General features: G+C 49.9%; 1 protein-coding gene across 3 annotated transcripts; it reads left to right on the top strand.

Moving 5' to 3' along the window:
- SCAMP5 (secretory carrier membrane protein 5) lies at nucleotides 1-26816 on the top strand. 3 transcript variants are annotated; one of them, XM_038767153.1, is made up of 9 exons: nucleotides 1-122; nucleotides 1577-1645; nucleotides 4751-4763; nucleotides 11637-11709; nucleotides 12418-12546; nucleotides 16778-16934; nucleotides 18066-18167; nucleotides 20066-20183; nucleotides 22754-26816. In XM_038767153.1, the coding sequence occupies exons 4-9, from the start codon at nucleotides 11703-11705 to the stop codon at nucleotides 22946-22948; spliced, it is 708 nt and encodes a 235-aa protein (XP_038623081.1). In that variant the 5' UTR covers nucleotides 1-122; nucleotides 1577-1645; nucleotides 4751-4763; nucleotides 11637-11702; the 3' UTR covers nucleotides 22949-26816. The 3 variants fall into 3 exon arrangements, with proteins under 3 accessions (XP_038623081.1, XP_038623080.1, XP_038623082.1); XM_038767152.1 differs by lacking the exon at nucleotides 4751-4763; XM_038767154.1 differs by lacking the exons at nucleotides 1577-1645; nucleotides 4751-4763.
- Nucleotides 26817-27714: the final 898 nt, after the last annotated feature.

Below are 27714 nucleotides of genomic sequence, written 5' to 3'. Positions count from 1 at the left end.
CCTGCAGCTGGAGCTGCAGGAGCTCGTGCTGCTGCTGCAGCGCCTGCAGCGCCTGCAGCTGCACCCGTGCATCCTCCCCCAGGCGTTGCACCCGTCTCCCTGCCTCAGGACGCGCGCTGGCGGTGAGTCCTTAGCCTAAGTTGTGGGTGGGGGGGGGGGGAACCCGAAAGCGTCCAGTACATAGCCCGGCCGACCTGTATTAAAGCGCCCAGAGACCGCTGCAGGGGGCTGGCATTGGCCTGGGAAACCCGAGGCGCCCTGGCCTTTCACCCCCTCCAAAGGGCGGCTTTCTGCCCACTGTTGGGTAGGGACTGTCTCTATACGTTGCCAATTCGTACTTCCCAAGCGCTTAGTACAGCGCTCTGCACATAGTAAGTGCTCAATAAATACGATTGATGATGATGATGCTGGGCTGGCAGCCAGGATGAATTCCTCCCACCCTGGGGTCCCCGCTGCGGAGGGGGAGGCTAATTGGGGTGCATTCATCATCATCATCATCATCATCAATCGTATTTATTGAGCGCTTACTGTGTGCAGAGCACTGGACTAAGCGCTTGGGAAGTACAAACTGGCAACATACAGAGACAGTCCCTACCCAACAGTGGGCTCACAATCTAAAAGGGGGAGGCAGAGAACAAAACCAAACATACTAACAAAATATAATAAATAGAATAGATGTGTACAAGTAAAATAAATAAATAAATACAGTAATAAATATGTACAAACATATATACAGGTGCTGGGGGGAAGGGAAGGAGGTAAGATGGGGGGGATGGAGAGGGGGACGAGGGGTGCATTGCTCAGGCCGCCTTCGGAGTTTGCTGAAACCCGCGCCCCCGCCCGCCCCAACCTTCCCCCGGAGGGAGATGGTGACTCCTTATTGACGTCAGGATTTATAGATCCAGAGCCTGCTCCGTTACTTAGGAAACACCAGTTGGGGCCCGGCTGCTTTTTAAAGCCTTTCCTCTTCCAGCCTGTCAGTCACGACCAGCCATCAAGGGTATTCGGTGAGCGCTTACTTGGTGCGGAGCGCTGTCCTAAGCACTTAGGAGAGTCCAGCGCGACAGAAACGGAGGACCCCTATCCTGCCCACCAGGACCTTGTAGTCTACAGGGGGAGGTGGTGATTGAGATTATGGAAGGTGGGAATGCCATCTTTTCCTCTCCTTTGGGCTCACTGCCAACAAGCAGCTATAGGTCCTGGATTTAGGAGTTAGGCGGTTTAGCCAAGCGCTGTCAATCTCTCTGCAAAGGACAAGGCAGCGAGGTGTGGGACACTTGGATCGGGGGTGGTTTTATATTTTTTGTTGTTCCCCCCCAGCTCTCCTTATCTGACAACCTGGGTGACTGTGAACAAGTTGCTTCTTCTATGTCGGCCTCAAAGCATCTCCCCCAAACGATTTTGGGGGAGAGTATAAGATAATGATTGAACGATTCTGATCTTCTTGGAGAGCAGTGCATTGTCTCCTGCTAAGAAATTGCAGTGTTATGATTTTTCTGAAAGAGACTTGCCTTCTAATTTCTTCTTTCTCCTCTTTTTTCCCTCCTTCCCGATCTCTTTCCACTTTCTCCTCCAGGATCTTTTCTTTCTACTCAGATTGGACTGTTCTAGAGAGCATTTGGGTGTTTGTCCAGTGGCTTTTGGGGTAAGGTCTTTTGTGCAGTATTTTGGGGGTGGGTAGGGAAGAGAGAGGTAGCAGCCTGCCCCTAATTCTGTCTCCCATTGATGTCATTCTGGATATTCATTCATCCATTCAATCGTATTTATTGAGCACTTACTGTGTACAGAGCACTGTACCAAGCGCTTGGAAAGTACAATTCAGTAATAGAGACAGTCCCTGCATACAGTCTAGAAGGGAGCAAAGACAGAGACAGAAAAAGGTCCTTGAAGTATGGACAGGATTGGGGACAGACAGGAGGCCGGGAGGTCAGTGAGACATAGGATATCAATCATTCCCAGAAGGCTCAGTCAACCAGTCAGTCATATTTATTGAGCACTTACTGTGTGCAGAGCACTGTACCAAGTGCTTGGGAGAGTACAATATAACAGATACATTCCCAGAACGACGTTATAGTCTGGAGGGGGAGACAGACATTAATGTAATTAAATAAATTAAAGATATGTACATAAGTTCTGTGGGGCTGGGAGGAGGGGTGAATAAAGGGAGCAAGTCGGGGTGATGCAGAAAGGAGTGGAAGAAAAGTAAAAGAGGGGCTTAGTCAGGGAAGGCCTCTTGGAGGAGGTGTGCCTTCCATAAGGCTTTGAAGCGGAGGAGAGTAATTGTTGGGTATGAAGAGGGAGGCCGTTCCAGGCCAGGGTCAGGATGTGGGCGAGAGGTCAGCGGTGAGATAGATGAGAAGCAGCATGGCTCAGTGGAAGGAGCCTGGGCTTTGGAGTCAGAGATCATGGGTTCAAATCCCGGCTCCGCCAGTTGTCAGCTGTGTGACCTTGGGCAAGTCACTTCACTTCTCTGTGCCTCAGTTACCTCATCTGTAAAACGGGGATTAAGACTGTGAGCCCCACATGGGACAACCTGATCACCTTGTATCCTCCCCAGTGCTTAGAGCAGTGCTTTGCACATAGTAAGTGCTTAGCAAATACTATTATTATTATTATTATTATTATGATGATGATGAGATCGAGGTACAGTGAAAAGGTTGGCTTTAGAGAAGCGATGTGTGTGGGCTGGATTGTAGGAGGAGAGTAGTGAGATGATTTAGGAGGGGGCAGGGTGATTCAGTGCTTTAAAGCTGATGGCAGGAGTTTCTGTTTGATGGGGAGGTGGATATTTAACCACTGGAGGTTCTTGAGGAGTGGGGAAACATGGCCTGAGTGTTTTTAAAGAAAAATCATCCAGGTGTGGAAGGAGAACATGTATTGAATCCCCATTTTGCAGATGAGGGAACTGAGGCACAGAGAATTGAAGTGACTTGCCCAAGGTCACACAGCAGGTACATGGTGCAGCCAGGATTAGAACCCAGGTCCTCTGACTTCTAGGCCTGTACTCTTTCTACTAGGCCATGCTATGATTGATTGATTGATTGATTGCTGCTTCCCCTATACTGAAAGAGTGGCACAGCCAGAGTAGAGTGATATGAGGAGAGAAGGCAAAGAAATAAATGGAAAGAGTGAAGGACAATGTCAGAGAAAGTTACGGGAAGAGACTGAGAGAGCTGCACGCCGCGAGAGAGACAAAGAGCACACACAAAGACAGAGACAGAAGCAGGTCCTTGAAGTATGGACAGGATTGGGGAGAGACGGGAGGCCGGGAGGTCAGTGAGACATAGGATAAGTACTTGGATTGATGTGGTAGCAGTTTGGATGGAGAGGAAAGGGCAGCTTTTAGCCATGTTGTGAAGGTGGAGCCGACAAGATGTGGCGATGGATTGAATACGTGTGTTGAATTAGAGAAGGGAGTCAAGGATGCTGCCAGGGTTATGGGCTTGTGAGACAGGAAGAATGGTGGTGATGTCTACAGTGATGGGAAAGTCAGAGAAAGGACAACGTTTGGACGAAAAGTTCAGTAGTTCTGTTTTGGACCTGTTAAGTCTGAGGTGATGGCAGGACATCCAAGTAGAGGTGACTTGAAGGTAGGAGGGAATGCAAGAAACGGCAGAAAGGGAGAGAGATCAGGGCCGGAGATTTGGAAATCATCTCCATAGAGGTGGTAGTTGAAGCCATTTGAGTGAATGAGTTCTCCAAGGGAGTGGGCATAGATGGAGACTAGCAGGGGTCCCAGAACTGGCCCTTGAGGGACACCCAGTGTTAATGATGATAATGATAATAATAATAATCATACTTAAGTGCTTACTATGTGCCAAGCACTGTTCTAAGCACTGGGGTAGTTACAAAGTAATCAGGTTGTCCATGTACATAAATCCTTTCTAGATTGTTAAAGTTCCTGTGGGCAGAGAGAGAAGCAGCGTGGCTCAGTGGAAAGAGCACGGGCTTTGGAGTCATAGGTCATGGGTTCGAATCCTGGCTCTGCCACTTATCAGCTGTGTGATTTTGGGCAAGTCGCTTCACTTCTCTGGGCCTCAGTTCCCTCATCTGTAAAATGGGGATTAAGACTGTGAGCCCCAAGTGGGACAACCTGATCACCTTGTATCCTCCCCAGCTCTCAGACCAGTGCTTGGCACCTAGTAAGCGCTTAACAAATGCTATCATTATTATTATTATTATTGCCAACTCTGAGTGGGAGGCAGAGGAGAAGCCTGCGAAAGAGACGGAGAAGAAGAAGCCAGAGACATAGGAGGAGAACCAGAAGAGGATGGTGTCAGTGAAGATGAGGGTGGATAATGTTTTCAGGAGACAGGGATGGTCAGCAATGTTGAGGGCAACTGAGAGGTTGAGGAAGATTAGGTTGGAGAGAAGCAGCGTGGCTCAGTGGAAAGAGCCCGGGCTTTGGAGTCAGAGGTCATGGGTTCAAATCCCAGCTCTGCCAATTGTCAGCTGTGTGACTTTGGGCAAGTCACTTCACTTCTCTGGGCCTCAGTTACCTCATCTGTAAAATGGGGATTAAGACTGTGAGCCCCCTGAGGGACAACCTGATCGCCTTGTAACTTCCCCAGCACTTAGAACAGTGCTTTGCATATAGTAAGCGCTTAATAAATGCCATCAAAAAAAAAAAAGAGTAAAGGTCATTTCCCCCCTGTAAGCTGTCTAGGGTTTAGGAATGTTGGAAATGTTGCCTGCTGTGAGAAGGTAGTCTGACCTTGCCTCTAATTTATTTTCTTTTGTCTTCTCCAAGACAAGGAACGTTGGTAAGTCTTTTCCCGTCTCCCCTTGAATGTTGGGAGGCTGTTCCAAGGTCCATGCATGGAGCAAAGCACTGTCCTTCCATTGACTCTTTATTTGCCCTTATTGTTCTTCTCTCTTTGCTATTAGTTCTTGTATTTTAAGTGACTCCCATGGTCAATTAATCAATCAGTTGTATTTATTGAGCACTTATGTGCAGAGCACTGTACTAAGTGCTTGGTAGACTACAGTATAACAGAGTTGTAGACACTTTTCCTGCCCACAGGGAGCTTATAGTCTAGAGGGGGAGACAGACAAAGTAAATTATGGATAAGTATGTAAGTGCTGTGGGGCTGAGTGTGGGGAGATTAAGGGTACAAATCCAAGTGCACGGGCAATGCATAAAGGAGTGCGAGCAGGGGAAATGAGGTTTTAATCAGGGAAGGCCTCTTGGAGGAGAACCGTGTGATTTTTTCATAATAGTAGGGAAAACGTGGGCTGGAACCCTTCTGGTCCTATTCAAGGTTGTATTTAGTGGTAGTAGCAGGAACATTTATTGAGACTCATCATCCAGTCAATCAGTGGTATTTATTGAGTGCTTACTGTGGGCAGAGCGCTATACTAAGTTTTTTGTTTTGCTTTTAATTTAATGGTATTCGTTAAGCGCTTACTATGTGCTAGGCACTGTACTAAGTGCTGGGGTAGGTACAAGATCATCAGGTTGGACACAGTCTTGTCCCACATGCCTTGCAGTCTTAACCCCCATTTTACAGATGAGGTCACCGAGGCACACAGAAGTTAAGTGACTCGCCCAGATCACACAGCAGACGAATGATTGAGTTAGGATTAGAACCCGGGACCTTCTGACTTTCAGGCCTGTGCTGTATCCACTAGACCGCACTGCCTGGGAACGTACAATACGGTGGAGTTGGTACACAATGCCTGCCCACCGGGAGCCTATGGTCTTTGGAGGCGAGACAGATATTAAGGACAGGGGGAATAATAGAGTATAGGGATCTGTATATAAGGGCTGTAGAGCTGGAGTGAGTATCAGCGTAATTAAGGGATACACAGCCAAGTGCATAGGCGATGCAGAGGGAAGGGCGTGTAGGGAAAAGGAGAGTTTAGTCTCTTGGAGGAGATGTAATTTTAGGAGGGTCCCTAGACCCATCACACTGGCCCTCTGCACGCAGACGTTAAATGGACTCATTTGGGGGCTCCCCTGGAAATTGCGGTGGGTCGTCTTGCTCCTTCTGCTTGGCTTCAGGTTTTTCCCGCCTCGTTGGTGGCTGGAGATGTTAGGGGGTACTCAGGGCTCCGGGATTCTAGTTCCTGGAAGGTTACCCTCTCTGGGCCTCTTTCCCATCTCTAAACCTGCCCTCCGCCTCGCAGGGATGGGCTAGGGATGCATTAGATATGCACGGAAAGCACTTTCAGCTCCAGTGAAAAGCTGCTAGCTGAGCACATTTTTCTTAACTGTAAAGGCCTTTAGAGCGGTTGAGGAAGAACTTCACCCCACCCCAAAAGCTATTCAGTTCAACAACCCTGGGAGGCAATTTGGTTTTCTCCCCATTTTACAGATGGCGGGGTGGCGTCTGAGGCACAGAGAGGTTTGGGTCTAATCCAGGATCACAGAGCACCTTGAGACAGAGTTTTTGTATCCAGTTTGCCATGTTGCCTCCTTTCTGTGCTGGAAGTTACCATTGTTTCTTCAGTCCTCCGTCCTCTGTCCCTGATTCTTCATTCCTCTTTTATGACCACAAACCAGGGGTGGGGGCAGGAACTGGGTCTCTCCTGGAAATGAAGGGTGGCTGGGGTCTTCTGAAACCATGGTAAAAGTGATGATCTTGTCTGTATTCAACTGCTTAGCACATATTAAGCCCTTAACAAATACCGCAATTATTGTTAAAATGGAACTCCAAGCCCTCTCTATTACTCCTGTTATGGCTATCCTCACCGTCTCTGCTCCTGCCCCCACCCACGAACCCTGAGAAGCAGCATGGCCTAGTGGATGAAACACAGGCCTGGGAATTCTAGGCCTGGGAATTCTAATCCGGGCTCTGCCACAAGCCTGCTGGGTGACCTTGGGCAAGTCACTTAACTTCTCTTTGCTCCAGTTACCTCATCTGCAAAATGGGGATTAAGATGGTGAACCCCTTGTAGGGCAAGGACTGTGTCCACCCTGAATATCTAGTGTCAGTGCTTAGTACAGTGCCTGGCACATAGTAAGCACTTAACAAATACCATTAAATAAGAATCTCTGTCACAGATGCAATGGCACCTTCGTGGCAAACTCATTCAGTTCTAGCCCTTTCTCAATATTCCCCAGCGAGCTGCTCAGCTAAGCCGTGCTCTCCTGGCCCCCTCTGAACCCAGCACCTGATTCAGAGGCCCGTAAAGCTCAGCTTTCTCATTCTCTCCACCCAGCAGTGACCACCCACCTCTTTTTATGACATTTATTAAGCGCTTACTAAGCATTGTGGAGGTTACAAGGTGATCAGGTTGTCCCACAGGAGGTTCACAGTCTTAATCCTCATTTTACAGACGAGGTAACTGAGGCCCAGAGAAGTGAAGTACCTTGCCCAGAGTCACACAGCTGACAGTTGGCAGAGCTGGGATTCGAAAGCCCTTTCCACTGAGCCACGCTGCTTCTCTGAACAGCAGGGACAGGTTCAGGATCGGCCCCTTCCTGAACTAAGCCTGATCCTGCCCCGGGTAGGAGAGGTGAGGAGGGAAGGACTCCTCAGTCCACATCTCCCCACTCAGTCCACATTTCCCCTCTCCTCAAGAATCTCCGGTGGTTGCCCATCCTCTTCTGCATCCAACAGAAACGTCTCGCCGTTAGCTATAAGGCGCTTGGCTCTCTCCCTCGTACCTTACTTCACCGATCTTCTACAGTCCAGCCCCCGCATTTTCTTCCCCTTTTGCCAACCTTACTCTCCGTACCTCAGACTTCTGTTTCATGCTGCTGACCCCTTGCCCACATCCTTCCTTCCTGAGGGAATGGCCCTCCCCATTCATATCCAGCAGACTGCCACTCTTCCCACCTTCAGTGCCCTTGTAAAATCCAATCTCATCCAAGAGGCCCTCCCTGATTGGCTTTCACGTTTCAGCATCATCAGTCGTATTTATTGAGCGCTTACTATGTGCAGAGCACTGTACTAAGCACTTGGGAAGTACAAATTGGCAACATATAGAGACAGTCCCTACCCAACAGTGGGCTCACAGTCTATAAGGGGAAGACAAGAGAACAAAACCAAACATACTAACAAAATAAAATAAATAGAATAGGTATGTACTAGTAAAATAAAATGCCCCTCCGTACATTTCCTATTCAGCCTCCCTTCTGAGCCGCCTACCCCCTTGTGTCTGTATCCCTTGAGCACTTTGTGCTTTGCACATAGTAAGCGCTTAAGAAATGCCATCATTATTATTATTATTATTATTATTTTCACCCCAGCCCAACAGTACTTATGTACATATCCGTCTGTAATTCTTTGTAATGTCTGTATCACCCCTTCTCTCTGTAATCTCCTTTGGGGCAGGGATTGTCCTGTACTCTCCCAAGCATTTAATATCAGTCAGTCATTTATTGAGGGCTTACTATGTGCAGAGCACTGTACTAAGCACTTGGGAGAGTAGAATACAACAGTATTAGCGGACACATTACCTGCCATACTGAAAGTTCAATCAGTACCATTGATTTATTGAAAAGAATCAATTCAGACACAGTTCCTGTCTCACATGAGGCTCCCAGTTTAAAGAAAAATAGAGGATAGGGATTTAATCTCCGTTTTCAGTGAGGAAGCTGAAGCGTAAGCTCCTGTGGGGCAGGGATTGTCCTGTACTCTCCCAAGCATTTAATATCAATCAGTCAATCATTTATTGAGGGCTTACTATGTGCAGAGCACCGTACTAAGCACTTGGGAGAGTAGAATACAACAGTATTAGCGGACACATTACCTGCCATACTAAAAGGTCAATCAGTACCATTGATTTATTGAAAAGAATCAATTCAGACACAGTTCCTGCCTCACATGAGGCTCCCGGTGAAAGAAAGATAGAGGATAGGGATGTAATCTCCATTTTCAGTGAGGAAGCTGAAGCGTAAGCTCCTGTGGGGCAGGGATTGTCCTGTACTCTCCCAAGCACTTAATATCAATCAGTCAATCATTTATTGAGGGCTTACTATGTGCAGAGCACCGTACTAAGCACTTGGGAGAGTAGAATACAACAGTATTAGCGGACACATTACCTGCCATACTAAAAGTTCAATCAGTACCATTGATTTATTGAAAAGAATCAATTCAGACACAGTTCCTGTCTCACATGAGGCTCCCAGTTTAAAGAAAAATAGAGGATAGGGATTAAATCTCCATTTTCAATGAGGAAGCTGAAGCACAGAGAAGTGAAGTGACTTGTTCAAGGTCCCATAGCAGGCAAGTGACAGAGCTACCGCTGAAACCCAGGCCCCCTGACTCCCAAATTCCTGAAATCCCAGGCCCAAATTCTTTCCTCTAGACTGTAAGCTCCCTGTAGGCAGGGGATGTGTCTGTCAATCAGTCAATTAATAGTATTTATGCTCTGCTGAATCGTAGTCTCTTAAATGCTTAGTGCGGTATCTGCACGCGGTAAGCGCTCAATAAATACCATTTATGTTTGTAATAGCCCCCTCCCCCAGCCAGCGCTTAATATTCAGTGATGGGGCTGGGTCAGCTGGGGGACTTTGTATTGAAGTGCTTTCAATTAGGCTCCGATTTCCTTCCAGTTTAAAAACCACAGCTCCAATGAGAGGCCTCCCCAGGGCTTTCTCAGCCGTACACCTGCCACCCACTCAGCCTGGCTGTGCTGAAACCATTTCTTCTCTCGACTGTGTGCTCGCCGTGGACAGGGAATGTGTCCGATGTTGTATTGTACTCTACCAAGCGCTTAATACAGTGATTTGGAGATCCTTGAGGAGAGGTAAATCCAGCAACCCACCCCACTGACTCTGGGACCACTGCCGTTGGCATGTAGGGTGCCAGGAACCACCAGAGGCACGGGAGCGAGGGGGTCTTGAACTGGCTTTTTGGACGCCTCGAGCCCCCCCGGCTGTTTCCTTCCAAGCGGCCTAGGAAGGAAAGTTGGCAGCCCTGCCTCCACAGGGAAGTCTCTGTCACTTGGCTGGAAGAAGTCCCATTTGGGAGAAGCAGCGTGGCTCCGTGGAAAGAGCACGGGCTTGGGACTCAAAGGTCAAGGGTTCGAATCCCGGCTCTGTCAACTGTCAGCTGTGGTGACTTTGGGCAAGTCACTTAACTTCTCTGTGCCTCGGTTCCCTCATCTGTAAAGTGGGGATTAAGACTGTGAGCCCCACATGGGACAACCTGATCACCCCCCAGCGCTTAGAACAGTGCTTTGCACATACTAAGTGCTTAACAAATACCATCATTATTATTTTTATTATAAGGAGTTTCTTGGCCAGGGCCTTAGCATCTGATAGGCAAAATAGGTATTTTCCCAGAGGCCTCCTCGTGTATCTGTAGGAGCCCTTGGGAATACGTCGTTCTCGCCTGTCCTGCCATCGACCCCCAGCCCACTTCATCCCCCGGGCCTGGAATGCCCTCCCTCTGCCCATCTGCCAAGCTAGCTCTCTTCCTCCCTTCAAGGCCCTGCTGAGAGCTCACCTCCTCCAGGAGGCCTTCCCAGACTGAGCCCCTTCCTTCCTCTCCCCCTCGTTCCCCCTCTCCATCCCCCCCATCTTACCTCCTTCCCTTCCCCACAGCACCTGTATATATGTATATATGTTTGTACATATTTATTACTCTATTTATTTATTTATTTTTTTGTACATATCTATTCTATTTATTTTATTTTGTTAGTATGTTTGGTTTTTTTTCTCTGTCTCCCCCTTTTAGACTGTGAGCCCAATGTTGGGTAGGGACTGTCTCTATATGTTGCCAATCTGTGCATCCCAAGCGCTTAGTACAGTGCTCTGCACATAGTAAGCGCTCAATAAATATGATTGATTGATTGAATACGTCTACCAACTCTGTCGAATTGTACTCACCCAAGCAGTTAGTAGTGTTCTGAACATAGCAAGTGCTTAGTAAATACCACTGATTGGGTAGGGGAGAAGATATCCTTGGGAGTGAAGATAACTTGAACACCCTCAGGAGAGCGGGGCAGAGTGTTACCTGGGAACTGGCCAAGCTGTCCCTTCCCCTTTTAAGGCCTCATGGCTTCCCTTCTCCCTGGTCCTCAGAGCAGAGCTGGGGGCTTGATGTTTCAGGCCCTGAGCCCTGGCCACTTCCTTCAGGGGGGTGGCTGGGAGAGTGGGATCGGGGTGGGGGTTTTGTAACACTCCTCTGGATCCCCACTCTCTGATGTCTCGACTGGGTGGGTGTGTATGTAAGGGAGAGTGAGGCAGCGTCCCAGCCCCCGATACGGGGCCGGAGCAGGTCACATGCAGGTGGGGCCAACTTAGCGAAGCCCTATGGCTGAGGGGGCCAAGTTACCTTGGGAGCCGCCTCAATGATGATTATCAATCAATCAGTGGTTTTTATTGAATGCTTCCTATGTGCAGAACACTCTTCTAGGCACTTGGGAGAGTGCACTATATCCAGCTGGCTGAAATCCTTTGGGAGATTTCAGAAGACCCTATAAATCAGGTTCCAGCTGGCAGGACAACCCTCTGTCTGGAAGCCTTCAGGCAGAGCGTGACTAAAGCCTTGTTTTCAATTTCTCTTGTCCCACCCTCCCCCTCGGGAAGGAAATATATTATTCACAGTTACCCGGCAGTCAAGTGGATGGGCCCAGGCTGGGGAAGGAGAGATGTCGGGCTTTGACCCCAGAGGGAGAGGGTGGAGTCGGCGAGGTTGGACTTCAGAATGCCCGGGCCTGACCTCTCCGATCTCTTCTAGCTGAGGACTGGAGTGGTGAGCAAGTCGCGGACCAGCTGACCTGCGCACTAGCGGGCCGTCGCCACCATGGCAGGTGAGGAGACACCTGGGGAGAGGGAGCTTTTGGGCACACACCTGTGTCACCGGAAATTCTGTTACTGTCCCCTGACATTGCGAAGTCTCATCCAAAGCAATTCTGAGCCTGCCTTTTGCCCTCTGTGGAGAAGTTAGCCAGCTTTGTCCGGGCATCCTTGTGAGCTCAAGGGGTAGAAAACCCGGGTTCTTCCTTCTGTGTCATTTGGACTCAAAAGGTGTCCTGGGCTCCCCTAGAGAAGGGAAGAGCTCTCACCTACTCGGCCTGCTGAACTGGCCCAGCTTGGACAGGGAGTAGCTTAGGAATTGCCCCAGGTTTGCCTGGCAGTCCCTGGGGGCCAGGATTGGGTTCTGGATGGGCTGCCCACAGGAAGGGGAGTGGGATCTGAAGGTACGACGATGCTCCTGGTGGGTGCTGCTGACTGAGCTACTCCAGGACCTCCAGACTGACCCTAGTGGGCTCTTGCCTCCTTCCTCAGCCCTGCCCCACCATCCATCTGCCCCTCCAGGCAGGCTAGATGGTGGCCTGGAGTTGTGGGGGGCTTGTTCTTGCTGGGCACCTGGGCCCGTGGATTTCACCGGGGGCCTGGCTTTGTTTGATTCACCATCAAGCGACGGACCCCTTCTCGGAAACCCCTGGGGGTGAAAAGAGCCACCGGGAACCCCCCGTTCCCTTCCCAACTGGACGTTTCTTTTGCCGCTGCTCTAGAGAAAGTGAACAACTTCCCCCCGCTCCCGAGGTTCATCCCCCTGAAGCCATGTTTCTACCAGGACTTCGAGGGCGACATCCCCCCACAGCATCTCACCATGGCCAAGCGTCTTTACTACCTCTGGATGCGTGAGTCACAGGCCAGGGACCTGGGGAGGGAGGTTGGGGCCCTCTGGGTCTGCTCTGCTCCTTAATGGTTGCAGGTCCTCAAAGCTGGTCCTGTGGAGTCTGGGGTGTCTTGGGGTCCCCCTCCCTACTCCCATACTCTAGTGGACCCAGTGGGGAAGAGGACTGTTGGATCCAATCCCCAGCTTCCTTGTGTGTCCCTTTCTCGGCCTCAGTTTCCCTCCCCATAAAGAATGAGATGAACTTCCTGGCTCCCTCCCGTAAGCCCTGCTCCGATGTCCAGCCTCGGTCTGTTCTGGAAAGGCAGTGGGCCCTGTTTATTGTCAGTATCCCTGACCCTTCTTCCTGTGTGAAACAGGGGAGGGCCCATTTCCATACCCAGAAGGCCCTCTCTTTTGATTTGCCCCTCCGACAGGGTCTAGGTAGAGTGGGGAGAGGTCCTCCGCATGGGGTGGAGGGCACAGATGGTCTCTCCCCACCTGAGTGCTTTCCTTGCTCTCGCTTTCCTCCTCCTCCTGCCTGTGGAGGAAGGCGAGGGACCAGCCCTGACCTCTTATTGCCGGGGCAAACTCAGAAATCTAATCTGTGTGTGAAAGAGATGGGTTGGAGAGGAAGGAGTCATCCTATTCCAGTCGCGTTTTCCTGTTACTAAAAACTGCTCCCAAGAGAACCGGCCCAGGCCGTCTTGGCAAACTGAGGCCCTCAGCCTGCCAGCCCCTCACAGCCCACTCTGGGCCGACCCTTTGTCTTTCAAGCCGATTTCTCCGCCTGCAGTGGGAAGCCCAGAGGTTCTGTTTGGGGGTGAACAGCCACCAGGGAGACATGATTTGGATTTCCAGGGCCGGGGGGGAATCACCTCTGCCCTGCAGGGTGGGCCCTGGACCCAGGCCCCCACCACCAACCCAACCACGGAACAATTTCTGGCTTTCCCATATCTTGCATTCTGTGTGGCGTACCCCTTTTCTGTTCTGCCGGAGAGCTTGGGACCCTGGGGGAGAGAGGCCGTTTATTTCTTTCCCCGCATCACAGAGCAGAGGGAGAGAGGGGTTGTCTCTCTGACCGGAGCTGTTCAGAACAAAGTGAAGTGGGTGGGGAGGAGGTTTGGAAATTAAATGTGAATCTGTGCCACGTGGAGAGACAAACCAGATCACTCACAGCCCCAACCTGATTTATATTAATCAAATTAACCAGATTGTTTATTAAATGGTATTTGTTAAGTGCTTATCAGGGAATGTACTTGTACTTTCCCAAGCACTTAGTACAGTGCTCTGTGCACAGTAAGTGCTCAAAAAATACTGATTTTGTGTGGGGCAGTCTACTAAGTGCTGGGGTAGATGCAAGCTAATCAAGTTGGACGCAGTCCATGTCTCATCTGGGGCTCACAGCCTTAATCCCCACTTTACAAATGAGGTGGTTGAGGTACAGAGAAGTTACGTGACTTGCCCAAGATCACACAGCAGACAAGTGGTGGAGCCAGTGCCTCCGACCCCCAGGCCCAAGCTCTTTCCACTAGGCCACACTGCTTCTCTGCCAAAACTACACTTTTTTTTTTTGCCCTGGGTATACCTAATTCCTGAGCCTGACTCCCCAGCTGTGTCCTGCCACCCTTCTGAGAGAGAAATAAAGAAAGCTGACTTCATTGACTTTACTGTTCAGTTTTCCTCTGGAGCTGGAGAATTGGCTGAGCTTGAATTTGTTAGTTTTATTGTTCTGTTGTACCCTCCCAATTTCTTAGTCCAGTGCTCAGCACAGTAAGCGCTCAATAAATACTTTTGATTGACCTTATTTACAAGGCCGTGTTAAAGGTTAATCACTGAGCAGGGCTCTGACTTGAGTGTGCTGGTTGGGGCAGCTCTTAGGAGCCGATGAGAAGCAGCGTGACCTAAGTGGAGAGAGCCTGGGCTTCGGAATCAGGGAACTGGGTTCAAATGCCGGCTCTGCCATTTAGCTGCTCTGTGACCTTGGGCAAGCTTAACTTCTCTGGTCTCAGTCTCCTCATCGGTAAAATGGGGTTTCAATACCTGTTCTCCCTTACCTTTAGACAATGAACCCCATGTGAGACAGGGACTGTGTCTTATCTGATTATCTTGTACATACCTCAGTGCTTGGCACATAGTAAGCACTTTGCAACTACCACAATAATTATTATTATTAACTTCTCCCTGGGCCCATACTATGGCCCATCTCTTCTTCAAGGAATTAAAGCACACTTCCAAATTGGGAGAATCTCAGGTGTCGTAAAACATTTGGCTACCTTAGAAGTCTCTCTCCAAGCAGCAGAAAACGTAGGGATTTTGTTGTTTTTCCAAAGTTTAGGTCTCCTCTTCCTTCTCCTGCCACTCCAACAGGAGAGGAGGCAAAGTAAGAGGCAGGCTACCCCCTGCTTTTCATTCTGCTGCTTTCATTCCCCTCTCCCCAAGCTAAATTGGCTCTGAAAGAAGCAACGTGGCCTAGTGGATAGAGCTCGGACCTGAGAGTCAGAGGACCTGGATTCTATCCTGGCTCTGTGATATGTCTGCTTTGTGACCTTGGGCAATTCACTTAACTGCTCTGTGCCTCAGTTACCTCATCTGTAAAGTAGGGATTAAGATTGTGAGCCCCACGTGGGACATCCTGATTACCCTGTATCTACACCAGCGCTTGGTACAGTGCCTGGCACATAGTAAGTGCTTAGTTAATAACACTGAAAAAGAAAAAGACAACAGCCCCCCACCCCAAACACATATGGCTCAGTTCTAAAACCATCAGATCCTTGTTGAGAGGAGGAAGTCCAAACCCCATGGAGTAACTTCTGCTGCTGCAGAGCCTGGGCCCAGCCTCTGTCTCTGTCCTGCCTTCTCCCCTCTCTCTCTCTCACTGTGCCCACCTACCCACCCTGGCTGAGGGTGGACCGTGGCAGCGGAGGAGATCTACCCCAGCGCTTTCCACAGTGCTTGGCACCTAGCAAGCACTTACCAGTATCACAATGACTTGTCTCCTTTTTATTACTGTACTGGATAGAATGGAACCCGTTGCCTCAGTGTCCCAGGAATGGGCAGCCTTCTCGGACTGTGGAGGAATTAGGGGTGGGAGGCTCCTGGAAAGAGGGGTGTAGGGGCCAAAGATCCAGAAACTAGGGCCGATGCCCCAGCTCTCTTTTCCAGCAGCCTCCTTCACTGCGTCTCTCTGGCCCGTCAAGGCCGGCCACCCTCTGAGGTCTGAACCCTCCAGCCTCCCATCTCCATACTCGCCTCCATCGCTCTCAGCTGGCAGTTTGCACCTGCCCTGTCTTCTTGCCCTCTTTCACCCTCCCTTTGGTCCTAGTTTAGGTGTCTTGAGTAAAGTCACTTCTCCTCCGGAGGCCTTAGGGTCCCCCTTCCTAAACAATCGCTCAATCAGTGGTAGTTATTGAGCCCTGACTGTGTGCAGAGCACTGTACTAAGCACATGGGAGAGTACAGTATAACAGTTGGAAGGCGTGTTCCCTGCCCACAACCGGCTTACTGTTTAGACGGGAGTATATCTGTTGAGGAGATTTCCAAGGAGAAATTAAAGATACTTGGTGTTCTTGGGAAGACAGGTGCTTCAGGGCTGTGCTGAGAAGATGCCGAGACAGGCTGGCGACTATATCCGTGAACTCAGAGATGATTTGAACCTGCTTGAGAGGAAAAGCAGTGTGCCTATCCCCGCCTCCTGACCAGGCCTGAGATGCAGAAGAGGCTGATGTGAAGTGGGGGGAAAAGCCTGAAGAAAAGAGCACAGGCCTGGCAGTCAGGAGACCTGAGTTCTAATCCTGGCTCTGCCACTCACCTGCTATGTGACTTGGGGCAAGTCACCTAACTTCCTTGTATCTCAGTTTCCTCATCTGTAAAATGGGGTTCTCATATCCATTCTCCCTCCCCCTTAAACAGTTCACCCCAAGTGGGACAGGAACTGTGGGTGCTAGATTACCTTGTAATCTTCCCCAGACCTTAGAACAGTGTTTGGCAAATAATAAGCACTCAACAAATAGCATAATGATTATTATCATTCCTATTATGGGCACACCCCTCCATGCTCAGGCTGGGAACCATGGGCTGAAGGAGACACCCCATGTCCCCTAGCCTTAGGAGCTTACCAACCTGCTGGTTCTGTTTTTGTTCTTGATCTCTCTCACCCCCCTGCCTTGGAAAAGGTCATTTCTACTCCTGACTTTTATTTCCCCACATTTTCTGTGTGCTCCCTTGCTGTGCGTGTGTATCTGTGTATGTTTGCAGTGAACAGCATCACCTTGGCAGTGAACCTGATAGGTTGCCTGGCATGGCTGATTGGAGGCGGCGGAGCGGTTAATTTTGGACTGGCATTTCTCTGGCTCATTCTCTTTACACCCTGCTCCTATGTCTGCTGGTTTCGCCCCATTTACAAAGCCTTCAAGTAAGTGAGCAGCTCAGCCTTGTTCTCTCCCCCAGTCTCTTGGTTTCTGTTTCTCTCTCTCTCTGTCTCTCTCCGTTTCTACGTATGTGTGTCTCTGTCTCTCTTTATTAGGCTGTCCGACCATCCTGCCCCCGCCCCAGATCCCTTGACCTCGTGGTGATGACACAGAGTGACAGTCTGTCCTCTCAGCTGATCCTAAGCCTTTCAGAGCCTGAGGAATCAAAAGAGCGGATGGCCATAAAGAAGGCATTTCGTTCATTCAGTCGTATTTATTGAGCGCTTACTGGGTGCAGAGCACTGTACTAAGCTCTTGGGAAAGTGCAATACAAGTACAATACAAGGCAGCCATGTCCCAACTTGGCTCAGAGTGTCCCCTCCCCACTTCGGGTCTCTTCAGCCTCTGGGTGGAGAAAGGCCATGGTTCTGGGCCAGTCACCTCTTCCTGGAAGCCCTCCAAACAAAGGCCGTGTGGGCCCTGCTTCACTGAACAGATCCTTTGTGGGGTGCCGAGAAGAGCATCCCATCAGATTTCCTTCCTGGGACTAAATTTAAGGAGGAAATTTATAAGTCTTTCCTTCTACCATCCTCTTCCTCTCCCACAATGGACCCCCATGACCTCCTGTCCCTCTGCCAAAGAGATTTCATGATTTGTCATCTTGTCGATGTTGCAGTGGATCTTAAAGCTGGGAGGTAGTAGGGGGAGAGGAGCAGTCAGTCGATCAATTCCCGGTATAGACTGAACACTTCACGGGTGAAAAGCACTGTGCTGAATGCTTGGGAAGACCCAAAAGAGGGACCCCCTCTGTGTCTGCCTCTGCTACCGAGGTGCTTTATAACCCCCAATTTCCTTGGAACTCCCCGGGTGTCCGTCCCAGCCCCCACCCATTTCCAAGAATGTCTCTTGGAGCGATCCGAAGGTGCTTGTTTATTCTGTTAGTATGTTTGGTTTTGTCTCCCCCTTTTAGACTGTGAGCCCACTGTTGGGTAGGGACTGTCTCTATATGTTGCCAACTTGGACTTCCCAAGCGCTTAGTCCAGTGCCCTGCCCACAGTAAGCGCTCAATAAATACGATTGATGATGATGATGATGCTTGGAACTCCTAGAACCAACAGGGCTGTCTTGGCTTGCAGGACGGACAGCTCCTTCAGCTTCATGGCTTTCTTTTTCACCTTCATGGCCCAGCTAGTGATCAGCATCATCCAGGCTGTGGGCATCCCAGGCTGGGGCGTCTGGTAAGGAGAAAGAAATGGGGTTGGGCAGGATGGGAGATTCACCCGGCTGGGCTGGGGGGGGCTTTTCGGTCGCGGTGGGCAACTGGGTGGATTTTGGGGCAAAGGTGCAGCCGTCTGGAGTCGGGAAAGTGAGAGAAAGTCGGGGGAAGTGAGCTTTGTACTTCCCAAGCGCTTAGTACAGTGCTCTGCACACAGTAAGCGCTCAATAAATACGATTGATGATGATGATGAGAGTCTGGGCTTATAATGGAGGGCAGAGAGAAACAGGCAAAGGAGGAGGACCAAAATTCATCTCCAGCAAGAGAGGGGTGGGCACAGGGAGGGTCTAGTGAGCAGGGAATCCCCAGGTAGATGAGACACGGTTCCTCCCTGTCAATCAGTCAGTAGCGCTTACTTAGTGAACACCTACTGTGGACAGAGCACTGTACTAAAGTCTCGCCCTACCTCCTTCCCCTCCCCACAGCACCTGTATATATGTTTGTACAGATTTATTACTCTATTTTACTTGTACATATTTACTATTCTATTTATTTTATTTTGTTAATATGTTTTGTTTTGCTGTCTGTCTCCCCCTTCTAGACTGTGAGCCCGCTGTTGGGTAGGGACCGTCTGTATATGGTGCCAGCTTGTACTTCCCAAGCGCTTAGTACAGTGCTCTGCACGCAGTAAGCGCTCAGTAAATACGATTGAATGAATAAAGGAGAAGCAGCGTGGCCTAATGGAAAGAGCGTGGGTATGGGAGTAAGAGGACCTGGGTTCTAATTCCCGCTCTGCCAGTTGCTTGCTGTGTGACCTTGGGCAAGTCACTTAGTTTCTCTGTGCTTCAGTTTCCTCAACTGTAAAATGGGGATTCAGTGCCTGTTTTCCTTCTATTTAGACTGTAAGCCCCATGGGGGACGGGGATCTTGTCCAAGCTGATTAACTTGTGTTTACCCCAGTGCTCAGAGCAATACTTGGACACATAATAAGCACTTAACAAACACAATAATGATAATAATCATAATAAAAAGGTGTGGTGCCTGCCCTTAGGGAGCTTACAAGGAATCATGTGTACCTACTCCACTATATTGTCCTTTCCCATGCCCTGAGTACAGTGCTTTGCACATGGTAAATGCTCAGTCAATAATCAATCAAGATTGATTGATGGGAGAAACACAAAATATTTTACAGATAGGAGGAAGAAGAGAATGGAAAGATAGGTAAGTGCTTAAGTACTAGAGTAAGCAATAGTAGTAGTATTAAGCGCTTACTTTGTGCAGAGCACTGTACTAAGTGCTGGGAAAGAATACACAATTGGGAATTGGGCCTGCTTCCAAGGGTTGGGGCGGTGTGGCTCAGAGAAAAGAAAATTCAATCAGGGAAAAGGAAAGAGCCCCAGTCTGGGAGGCAGAAGGACTTGGGTTCTAATCCTGGCTGCCACTTGTCTGCTGTGCAACCTTGGGCAAGTCACTTTACTTCTCTGTGCCTCAGTTCCCTCATCCGTAAAATGGAGATTAAGACCGTGAGGGTCACGTGGGACAGGGACTGTGTCCAACCTGATTATCTTGTATCTACCGTAGCACTTAGTACGGTGCCTGGCACACAGTAAGACCTTCACAAATGCCATAGGAAAAAAAATAATAGCAAGAGCTGTAGTGTGGAATATTTGTAAGGGCAGAGAGTTTGGGCCAGGGGAGAGCACGAACAAGGGACTGGAGGCAGAGGATTTGAGAATGAGGTGCAGCGAGAAGTTTAGCTTTGGAGGAACAAAGAGTGGGAGCTGGGGTGTAGTGGGAAGAGAGAGTGGTTAAATGGGAAGGGGGGAGCGGGTGGGCGCCTTAAAGCCGGCGGATGGGAGTTTCTGCTGGATGCGGTGAAGAACGGGCAGCCGTCGAACTCTCTCCGGACTCTCCCCGCAGCGGCTGGATCGCAACCATCTCCTTCTTTGGGACCAACATCGGGGCCGCGGTGGTGATGCTCATCCCCACCATCATGTTCACAGTCGTGGCCGTCTTCGCCTTCATCGCCCTTAGCATGGTAGGTGGTTCCCGGGGGCGGGGGTGGGCGAGACCAAGGCTAGTCTCCCGCTTTTAGACTGTGAGCCCACTGTTGGGTAGGGACTATCTCTGTCTGTTGCCAACTTGTACTTCCCAAGCGCTTAGTACAGTGCTCTGCACACAGTAAGCGCTCAATAAATACGATTGATTGATTGATAGGTGCGGTGGGAAATGGGCAAGAACCAGCCAGCAGGAGCTAGGCCTAGTGGAAAGGGCCCGATCCCGGGAATCGGGGACCTAGTTCTAATCTTGGCTTCCCCGAGCCACAATCATCATCATCATCATCGTCAACTCCGATGTGGGTTCTGAACCTTCTGCCCTATAAAGTTCTGGGATGGGTGCATTACCCCAGGGTACCTCACCTGCCCCCAAGACTCCTCAATCAATCAATGGAATTTAATAATAATTGTAATAACGATAGTAATAATAATGGTATTTGTTAAGCACTTACTACTGCCAAGCACTGTTCTCAGCACTGGGGCAGATACAAGGTAATCAGGTTGGACACAGTCCCTGTCCTACCTGAGGCTCACACTCTTGATCCCCATTTTACAGATGAGGTAACTGAGGCACAGAGAAGTGAAGTGACTTGCCCAAGGTCACACAGCAGACAAGTGGTGGAGCCGGGATCAAAACTGGGGGGAGAGTAGTTACAAAAGGTTAGGTATAGCTGACCCCTGCCCATAAGGAGTTTAAGCAGCGTGGCTTAATGGAAAGAGCCCAGTCTTGGGAGTCAGAGGACGTGGGTTCTAATCCGGACTCGGCCATTTGTCTGCTGTATGACTTTGGGCAAGCCACTTAACCTCTCCATGCCTCAGTTACCTTATCTGTAAAATGGGGATTAAGAATGTGAGCTCTACTTGGTATAACCCGATTACCTTGTATCTACCCCAGCGCTTAGAACAGTGCATGACAAGTACAAGAGAAGCAGCGTGGCTCAATGGAAAGAGCATGGGCTTTGGAGTCAGAGGTCATGGGTTCAAATCCCGGCTCTGCCAATTGTCGGTTGTGTGACTTTGGGCAAGTCACTTCACTTCTCTGTGCCTCAGTTACCTCATCTGTAACATGGGGATTAAGACTGTGAGCCCCCCGTGGGACAACCTGATCACCTTTAACTTCCCTAGCGCTTAGAACAGTGCTTTGCGCATAGTAAACGCTTAATAAATGCCATCATTATTATTGCTACAATTATTATTATTATTACAAAGAGCTTTGGATAACTTTGGTAAATTTCAATATTGGGATCCAGTCAATCAATCAATGCTGTTTATTGAACACTTACTGTGTGCAGAGCACTGTTATTAAATACTTGGGAGAGTCCAGCACAACAGAGTTGGCAGACAGGTTCCTGGTCCACAAGGAGCTTATAATGTAGAGGGGGAGGCAGCCATTAATATAAATAAATAAGTAAATTTATGGATATGTGCATACGTTCTGTGGGGCTGGGGGTGGGGTGATTAAGGGTACAAATCCAATTGCAAGGGCGACGCAGAAGGGAGTGGTTGAAGGGAAAATGAGGACTCAGTCAGGGAAGGCTTCTTGGAGGAAATCCATGGTGATAGTTTTTAGACTGTGAGCCCACTGTTGGGTAGGGACTGTCTCTATATGTTGCCAATTTGTACTTCCCAAGTGCTTAGTACAGTGCTCTGCACATAGTAAGCGCTCAATAAATACGATTGATGATGATGATGATGATCGTTCCACTGTAATAGGTATAAGTGTGGGCTGGGAGTTGGAACTCTTGTGTCCTATTCAGGGTCATATTTCGTGCTAGAGTAGAAGTAACGCTTATTGAGTGCCCACTTAATGGAAGGCCACTCTACTAGGTCCTTGGGAAGTACCTGCCCACAAGGAGCATTACCTCTAACGGGACACAGACAGAAAAGTGATATAGTTATGGGACGGGTCAGGGTCCCACGTCAGCATCTGGCTTCTCTACCGGCCTCACACCGGAGTGACCAGTATTAATAACCTGCAGCGGCAGGAGCCTCAGGAGAGTCCAGCCCGGGTAGGGTGAGTACTTTCGAGGCAGGAATGGGAACCCTCTGTCCACCCACTCTTGTACCCACTATGAGCCCCTGAAGAGGGACCCGTACTTATAGAGGGGAAAGTCCATGGAGGGGGGGTGGGCAGGAGGGATGGACAAGTCCTACATCCCTCAATCAAGCAACGGTATTTATTGAGCACTTATTGGGTGCAGAGCCCTGTACTAAGTACTTGGGAGAGGACACTACAACAGAGTTGGCAGACACATTCCCTGCCTACAGCGAGTGAACAGTCTGGTGGCGAGCTTATATCCTCCCCCTGGTTCCTCTAATTCCCCACATTGTCCCATTTCCAATCTGGCCCTGACATGAGTGACCTTGAGCGGGTCCCTTTCCCTCCTCTCTGCTCCAGTTCCCAATAGTGAAGTGGGGAGAATGGACTGTGGCCCCCCAGCCCCCTCTAGAGAGGGGTGCACATCTGCTGAGGTCTCTGGAGTTGTTGGGTGGGATTGGGCCAGTCCACCCCACCCCACTCAACACCCGTCTTGTTTCTGTCCCGTCCTAGGTTCATAAATTTTACCGGGGAAGCGGAGGGAGCTTCAGCAAAGCCCAGGAGGAGTGGACCACGGGGGCCTGGAAGAACCCTCACGTGCAGCAGGCGGCCCAGAACGTGGCTGTGGGGGCCGCCCAAGGTGCCATGAACCCGCCTCAGACGCAGTACTCTGCCACTCCCAACTACACCTATTCCAATGAGATGTGAGCCGCCCGACACAGCGGCGGCGTTGACGGGAATGGGAAAAGGGGGCAAGAGGCCAAGCTGAGACCACTTCGCACCATCTCGGTGATTGCCTGTGGGGGGGAGAGGTCCGTTCTTTTTCTTTTATCTCCCTTCTACTTTGTAAAAATATATATTATATATCCCCCCTCCCACCACCACCACGCCCACACACAGACACACCCACCTCTCTCTCCCCTCTCCCCCATCTCCCGGGTTTTCAGTTCTCGGCATTTGAAGAAGTTGTGAGTCAACCTGCAGGACAACTGTGCTGTGCGGTAATGCCTGTATGTTTGTGTTTCCTTGTGAAATAGTGTACAGTGGAGATTTACCTTGTCGTGGTGGTAGGTGTGTGTTTAGGACTATATCAACTAAGAAACCCCCCAAAACAGCCAACAACGTATAGCTCACCGGACGCTGTATCTGCCAGGAGCTAAATGGACCTCTCTTCCTGGTTTGAAGAGGGATCAGGCCAACCCGCTTGCATTGTCTTCTCGGGGGCCGGGACCGATCTGAGAGGAGAACGGAACTAACCCATCCCAACCCAGGAGTTTCCCTTTGGGCCTGTGTGCCGACGGCCCCCTCCAGGACACCTGTCCCCCTGAGGCTGGGAGGAATGGGATCTCAGGACCCTCGTCTCCTGGCATTAGCCGATAAGTTTCACCCTCTTGGTAAATGGGCCTTTTATCCCTTGACGTACTGTCAGTATTAGAGTGCAGTTGGTTAGTGCAACTGGAGCTCGGCGGGCACAGATGCCAGGGAGGGGTGGTGGCTGTCCCCTTGGGGAATGGGGTCAGCCTCCCCCTTCGCTGTCCTCCCTGGGGCTCACAGGGGACTTCTGATCCGGAGAATGGCGGCAGGTGTCTTCTGCCATACGACGGAGAGTGATGTTTCCCTTCACGGGAATCGGGAGGAAATCGGGAGGAGCCAATTTGGTGGGGACGGACGGGTGGATGTGGGGGAGTTGGCGGGAGGAAGGGGGTGGAGATGAGTTCGCCCGGGAGCCAGGCTAGATTCAGCATGTGCGTCCTTGTACAGATGCGAGAATCCAGGCCGTGCAGATGTGGGAGGGGAAGGGATCCTGCTGGTTGTTGACCTCCGGCCATTCTAACCGACACGTGTATAAAAGCCCAGCTTTTTGACTGGCAAACGCCATCCGAACACTCCCACTGCACTGTGGGAACTGACAGCATTGTAGGAAAGTGATCCTTTGGAAAGGAAGTTCTTCCCAATTTTTTTCCAGAAAGTAGCCCCTGCCCAATCTCTTTCCCTTCCTTCTTTTTCACTCCAACCACCGAACTTCCCTACAAGAGTTTCAGTCTGTCAGCTGGATGTCAGGCCTCGGACTGGGAACCTCACTGGCCTCTTTGAGATTTGGCAACCGTTGACACTCCTGCCACCGTCTCCTTAGGCTGATCCCGACTTTCTTATGCAGGACTTTGTGATGAGTCCTAAGCAGGGCAAAAACTCTCCTTTTAATGGAATCACTCCTTGCCAGTCGCTACACCCCTTCGGGACTAGCCTGGAAGAATGCATCTCGAATAGAAAGGAAATCTAGTAATCATTAATTTATGTGGGAAGACTAGGCCTCTCTGACCAGCTGAACCAGTTCTAGTTATGGTGCCACAGGCCAGGATGCCGTTCCTCTGGCAACAGGAAAGATTGGTTTTGGGCCTGGTCCTTACCAAAAGCCTCAGAGCCTGATCTAGGAGGGCTTCACTGCTTCTTCTCTGGAAGGGATTAGATCTCTACAGAGGAGGTGAAAGGAAGCAGAGACCTGCCAAGGCTTGCCTGCCCAGGACCCACCCCTCTTTGATTGGGTCTCCAAAGTCACTGGGAGAATTGTCAACCTGACACTGTCAAGGGGAGTGAGATAGAAACCTCTCCGCATCTGAGAATTCTCACCAGCTAAACATTCCTCATCCCAAGAAACCCAGGGGAGGGAGAAGAGCATGTTTCCTGGGAAATCTCCCCGATTTTTGTTCCCTCTTTCGAAACCAAGGAAACTCCGGATTCTCTGAATTTCACTCCTGGGATACCCCTGGATCCCACTGCCTCTCCCCTTCTATCCTACCTTCCCGAAGGTGCAACCTGCCCATCGTTTATCAGCCCCAGAGGGCAGGGTCTAGCTAAACCTAGTCTCTGGTCGCCAGAGATGTAGGCATTTTCCCATCTGGCAGGCGTGGGCACGTAGGCCTGTCGTTTAGCCCAGGGGAAGGACTTGGTCCTCGGGGAAGTGCTGTTTTGGGTGCAGCCAACCGCAGCGGACAACTTTTAGAACTGGAAAGCAAAGCAATCCCCTTCCATCCTCCCCTTCATGTCTATATTCCATTTCCCTACCGTGCACTGAATTCTGTATAGTACCGGTTAGTATGCCCCCGGGACAGACTCTGGAAACCCTTGGAGAGGGAAAAATCCAGAGTTTTAGTTCCATAGGTGGCATTTAAAGACATCCATTGTCAGATGTGGCTGTTGGCTTTAACTATGCTTCTCTCCCTAAGCTCCTCCCTGCACTCAAGCTCATATTCTGCTTGTTGTCCAACAAGTCTCTGGGTAGAGCTTGGATGAGTCTGTCTGGGTCAGAAGTCAACTGACATTGACCTTCTGAAAGGCCTTTTTCTGCCCCGGTTGCCATACCCATCTCCCGACATTCTCGATCCTTCCTTTTGTTCCCCTTCTCCCTTTCCAGCAGCGAAACCCCAGCTGATATCCGAGGAAAGACCCCTCGCTTAGCGGTTTGAGCCGGAAATGGGAGCTCCTGGATTCTCATCACGGGCTGCCAGGGTAGAGCGCTTCACTTTTCTGGGTCTCCGTTTCCCTGCAGGTCCAGTAGGGCTTCCTGCCTGAGTTCCTCTAAGGAGGATCGTGAGCCAGGAACACGAAGTAATATCTGCAACAAGATACAGTTAGTTGTTGGATGTGAAGAAAACAGGCCAGTAGATAAAACTTGTTCTTTTTCTCTCCCTGGATCTCTGAAAAGGGCTATTTCCTTTTCAAACTGGTCCGGTTTTCGGCCCCACTTCTGCTTCCTCTCTTGGGAAATGGCAGTAAGAGCCCAGGTCAGGGCCCGGATTTCTCTGGTGCTGTTGATTATAACTCATTTGGGTCTGGGTGCGACTGGTTTGACTTTCTTCTTTTAAGCTGAAATATCTGCTTTTTCTCTGGAAAAGAAAGAAGTCACGAGATGGGGGTAACTCCCTCTTCTCTGCCCATTCCTAGAGGGCATTCTCTCCAACTGGGACTTGAGGTCAGACTGGATTGACTCCAGTTCTCTCCCCAAATTCAATCCACTCAAACCCACTCCAGGTCCCGGGCCCACCTGCTGTATGGGGGGAGGTGATTTTGAGGAAGAATTGTCCCAAGAACTGCTGGGTAGTTACCTATGTACGCTGAGCGTCAACTCAACCCACCTGTGCTTTGTAAGGGAAGGCCAAGCCAACTTAACCAGTGGGGAGGGGGTGTATTTCTAGGGACCAGTCTTTGGACACCCCTCTTTTGGCGGGGGTTTGCTTGCCGCATGAGGCCTGACTGGAGTTTGGACTCACTCGGGACTCCCCTGCCTTCCAACAGGGAAAAGAAGAGCAAGAAAATGGGAGGAAGGAGATGTAGGGAAACCAGCGTGAATGAATCCCACTGTGGTGTGGATGGTTACGTCTCTTTATTTCTAGACTAATGCCTTTTTTTTTTTTTTTCGGAAATACTAAACTGGATGGAAATTATTTTTATGTAACTTGGGGCCACTCTCACGAGTCAACTGAAAGGCTGCTGTTTCCTCCAAGCCATTCCGCATCTGTTCCTGATAACTCAGTCAATTCTTGAAACTGATTAACAATAAATGAAAATCCTGATTGCTGCTCAGTCTGTCCTTCCTGGCCGGCATTGGTGTGGGATTCGCTGTATCCAGAAGCCCGTCGGGCAGGGGGTTGAGGAGAACACCTTACCAGTCATTAATAATTGTGTGTCTGCTGTATGACCTTGGGCAAGTCATTTAATTTCTCTCGGCCTCAATTCCCTTATCTGCAAAGTGAAGATTCAATCCCCGTTTTCCCTCCTACTTAGACTGTGAGCCCCACGTGGGACCTGGTTATCTCTCATCTACCCTAGTGCTTAGTACAGTGCTGGGCACTTGCTAAGCACTTAACAAATACCGCAGTTATTATTATCCAAATTCTTTTCCCAGTCCTTCTGCCCTCAGAACTACTAAGCCAAGAAGGACCAACCTTTTAAGCAGAGTTGGCCAAATGGGGAACATGAGGGAGAAGGAAATCTAGATGCCTTTTTTGGTCCTTCGTCCCTGAGAAAAATTCCTGGGAACCCAAAAAGTCTCAGTTTTCAAAGCCTGGGAAATGAGCCCTCCTGGCCTTTAGAGGGTCTCTTCCATCTCTGGTATTGTCATCTCTAAGACAATGGCCTGGTTAATCACAAAAAGTGATTAATTCTCTAGACGCTGGGTCTCGTTTACCTCCACTGTAAAATGAAATACCTGTTCTCGCTCTAGACTGTACATTCCTTTTGGGCAGGGAATCTGTCTGCCTAGTATTGTACTCTCCCAAGAGCTTAGTACAGTGTTCTGCACACAAAAAGCCCTCAATAATTGCCTTTGATTGATACAGTACTGGCTAATTATAACTGGATAATGCAGAGTTAACTGTAACACATTAATTTCAACCCAACCTCAGGAGAGGGAGTTGGCTTCTGCTCCCTAGGGCGAAAGATTAGTTTCTGCTTCGGGGTGTGTCTTTGGGCAGAGG

This window comes from Tachyglossus aculeatus, chromosome 26 (assembly GCF_015852505.1).
Source record: "Tachyglossus aculeatus isolate mTacAcu1 chromosome 26, mTacAcu1.pri, whole genome shotgun sequence".
NCBI classification, from domain to species: domain Eukaryota; kingdom Metazoa; phylum Chordata; class Mammalia; order Monotremata; family Tachyglossidae; genus Tachyglossus; species Tachyglossus aculeatus.
This window is presented reverse-complemented; position numbering and strand designations above follow the sequence as displayed.

What these genes read in the sequence shown, in the direction of transcription:
- SCAMP5 (XM_038767154.1), top strand. An exon ending in TCTTTACTACCTCTGGATGC is followed by an intron (nt 12,547 to 16,777) that starts GTGAGTCACAGG and finishes GTATGTTTGCAG; the next exon opens with TGAACAGCATCACCTTGGCA. An exon ending in CCCATTTACAAAGCCTTCAA is followed by an intron (nt 16,935 to 18,065) that starts GTAAGTGAGCAG and finishes CTTGGCTTGCAG; the next exon opens with GACGGACAGCTCCTTCAGCT.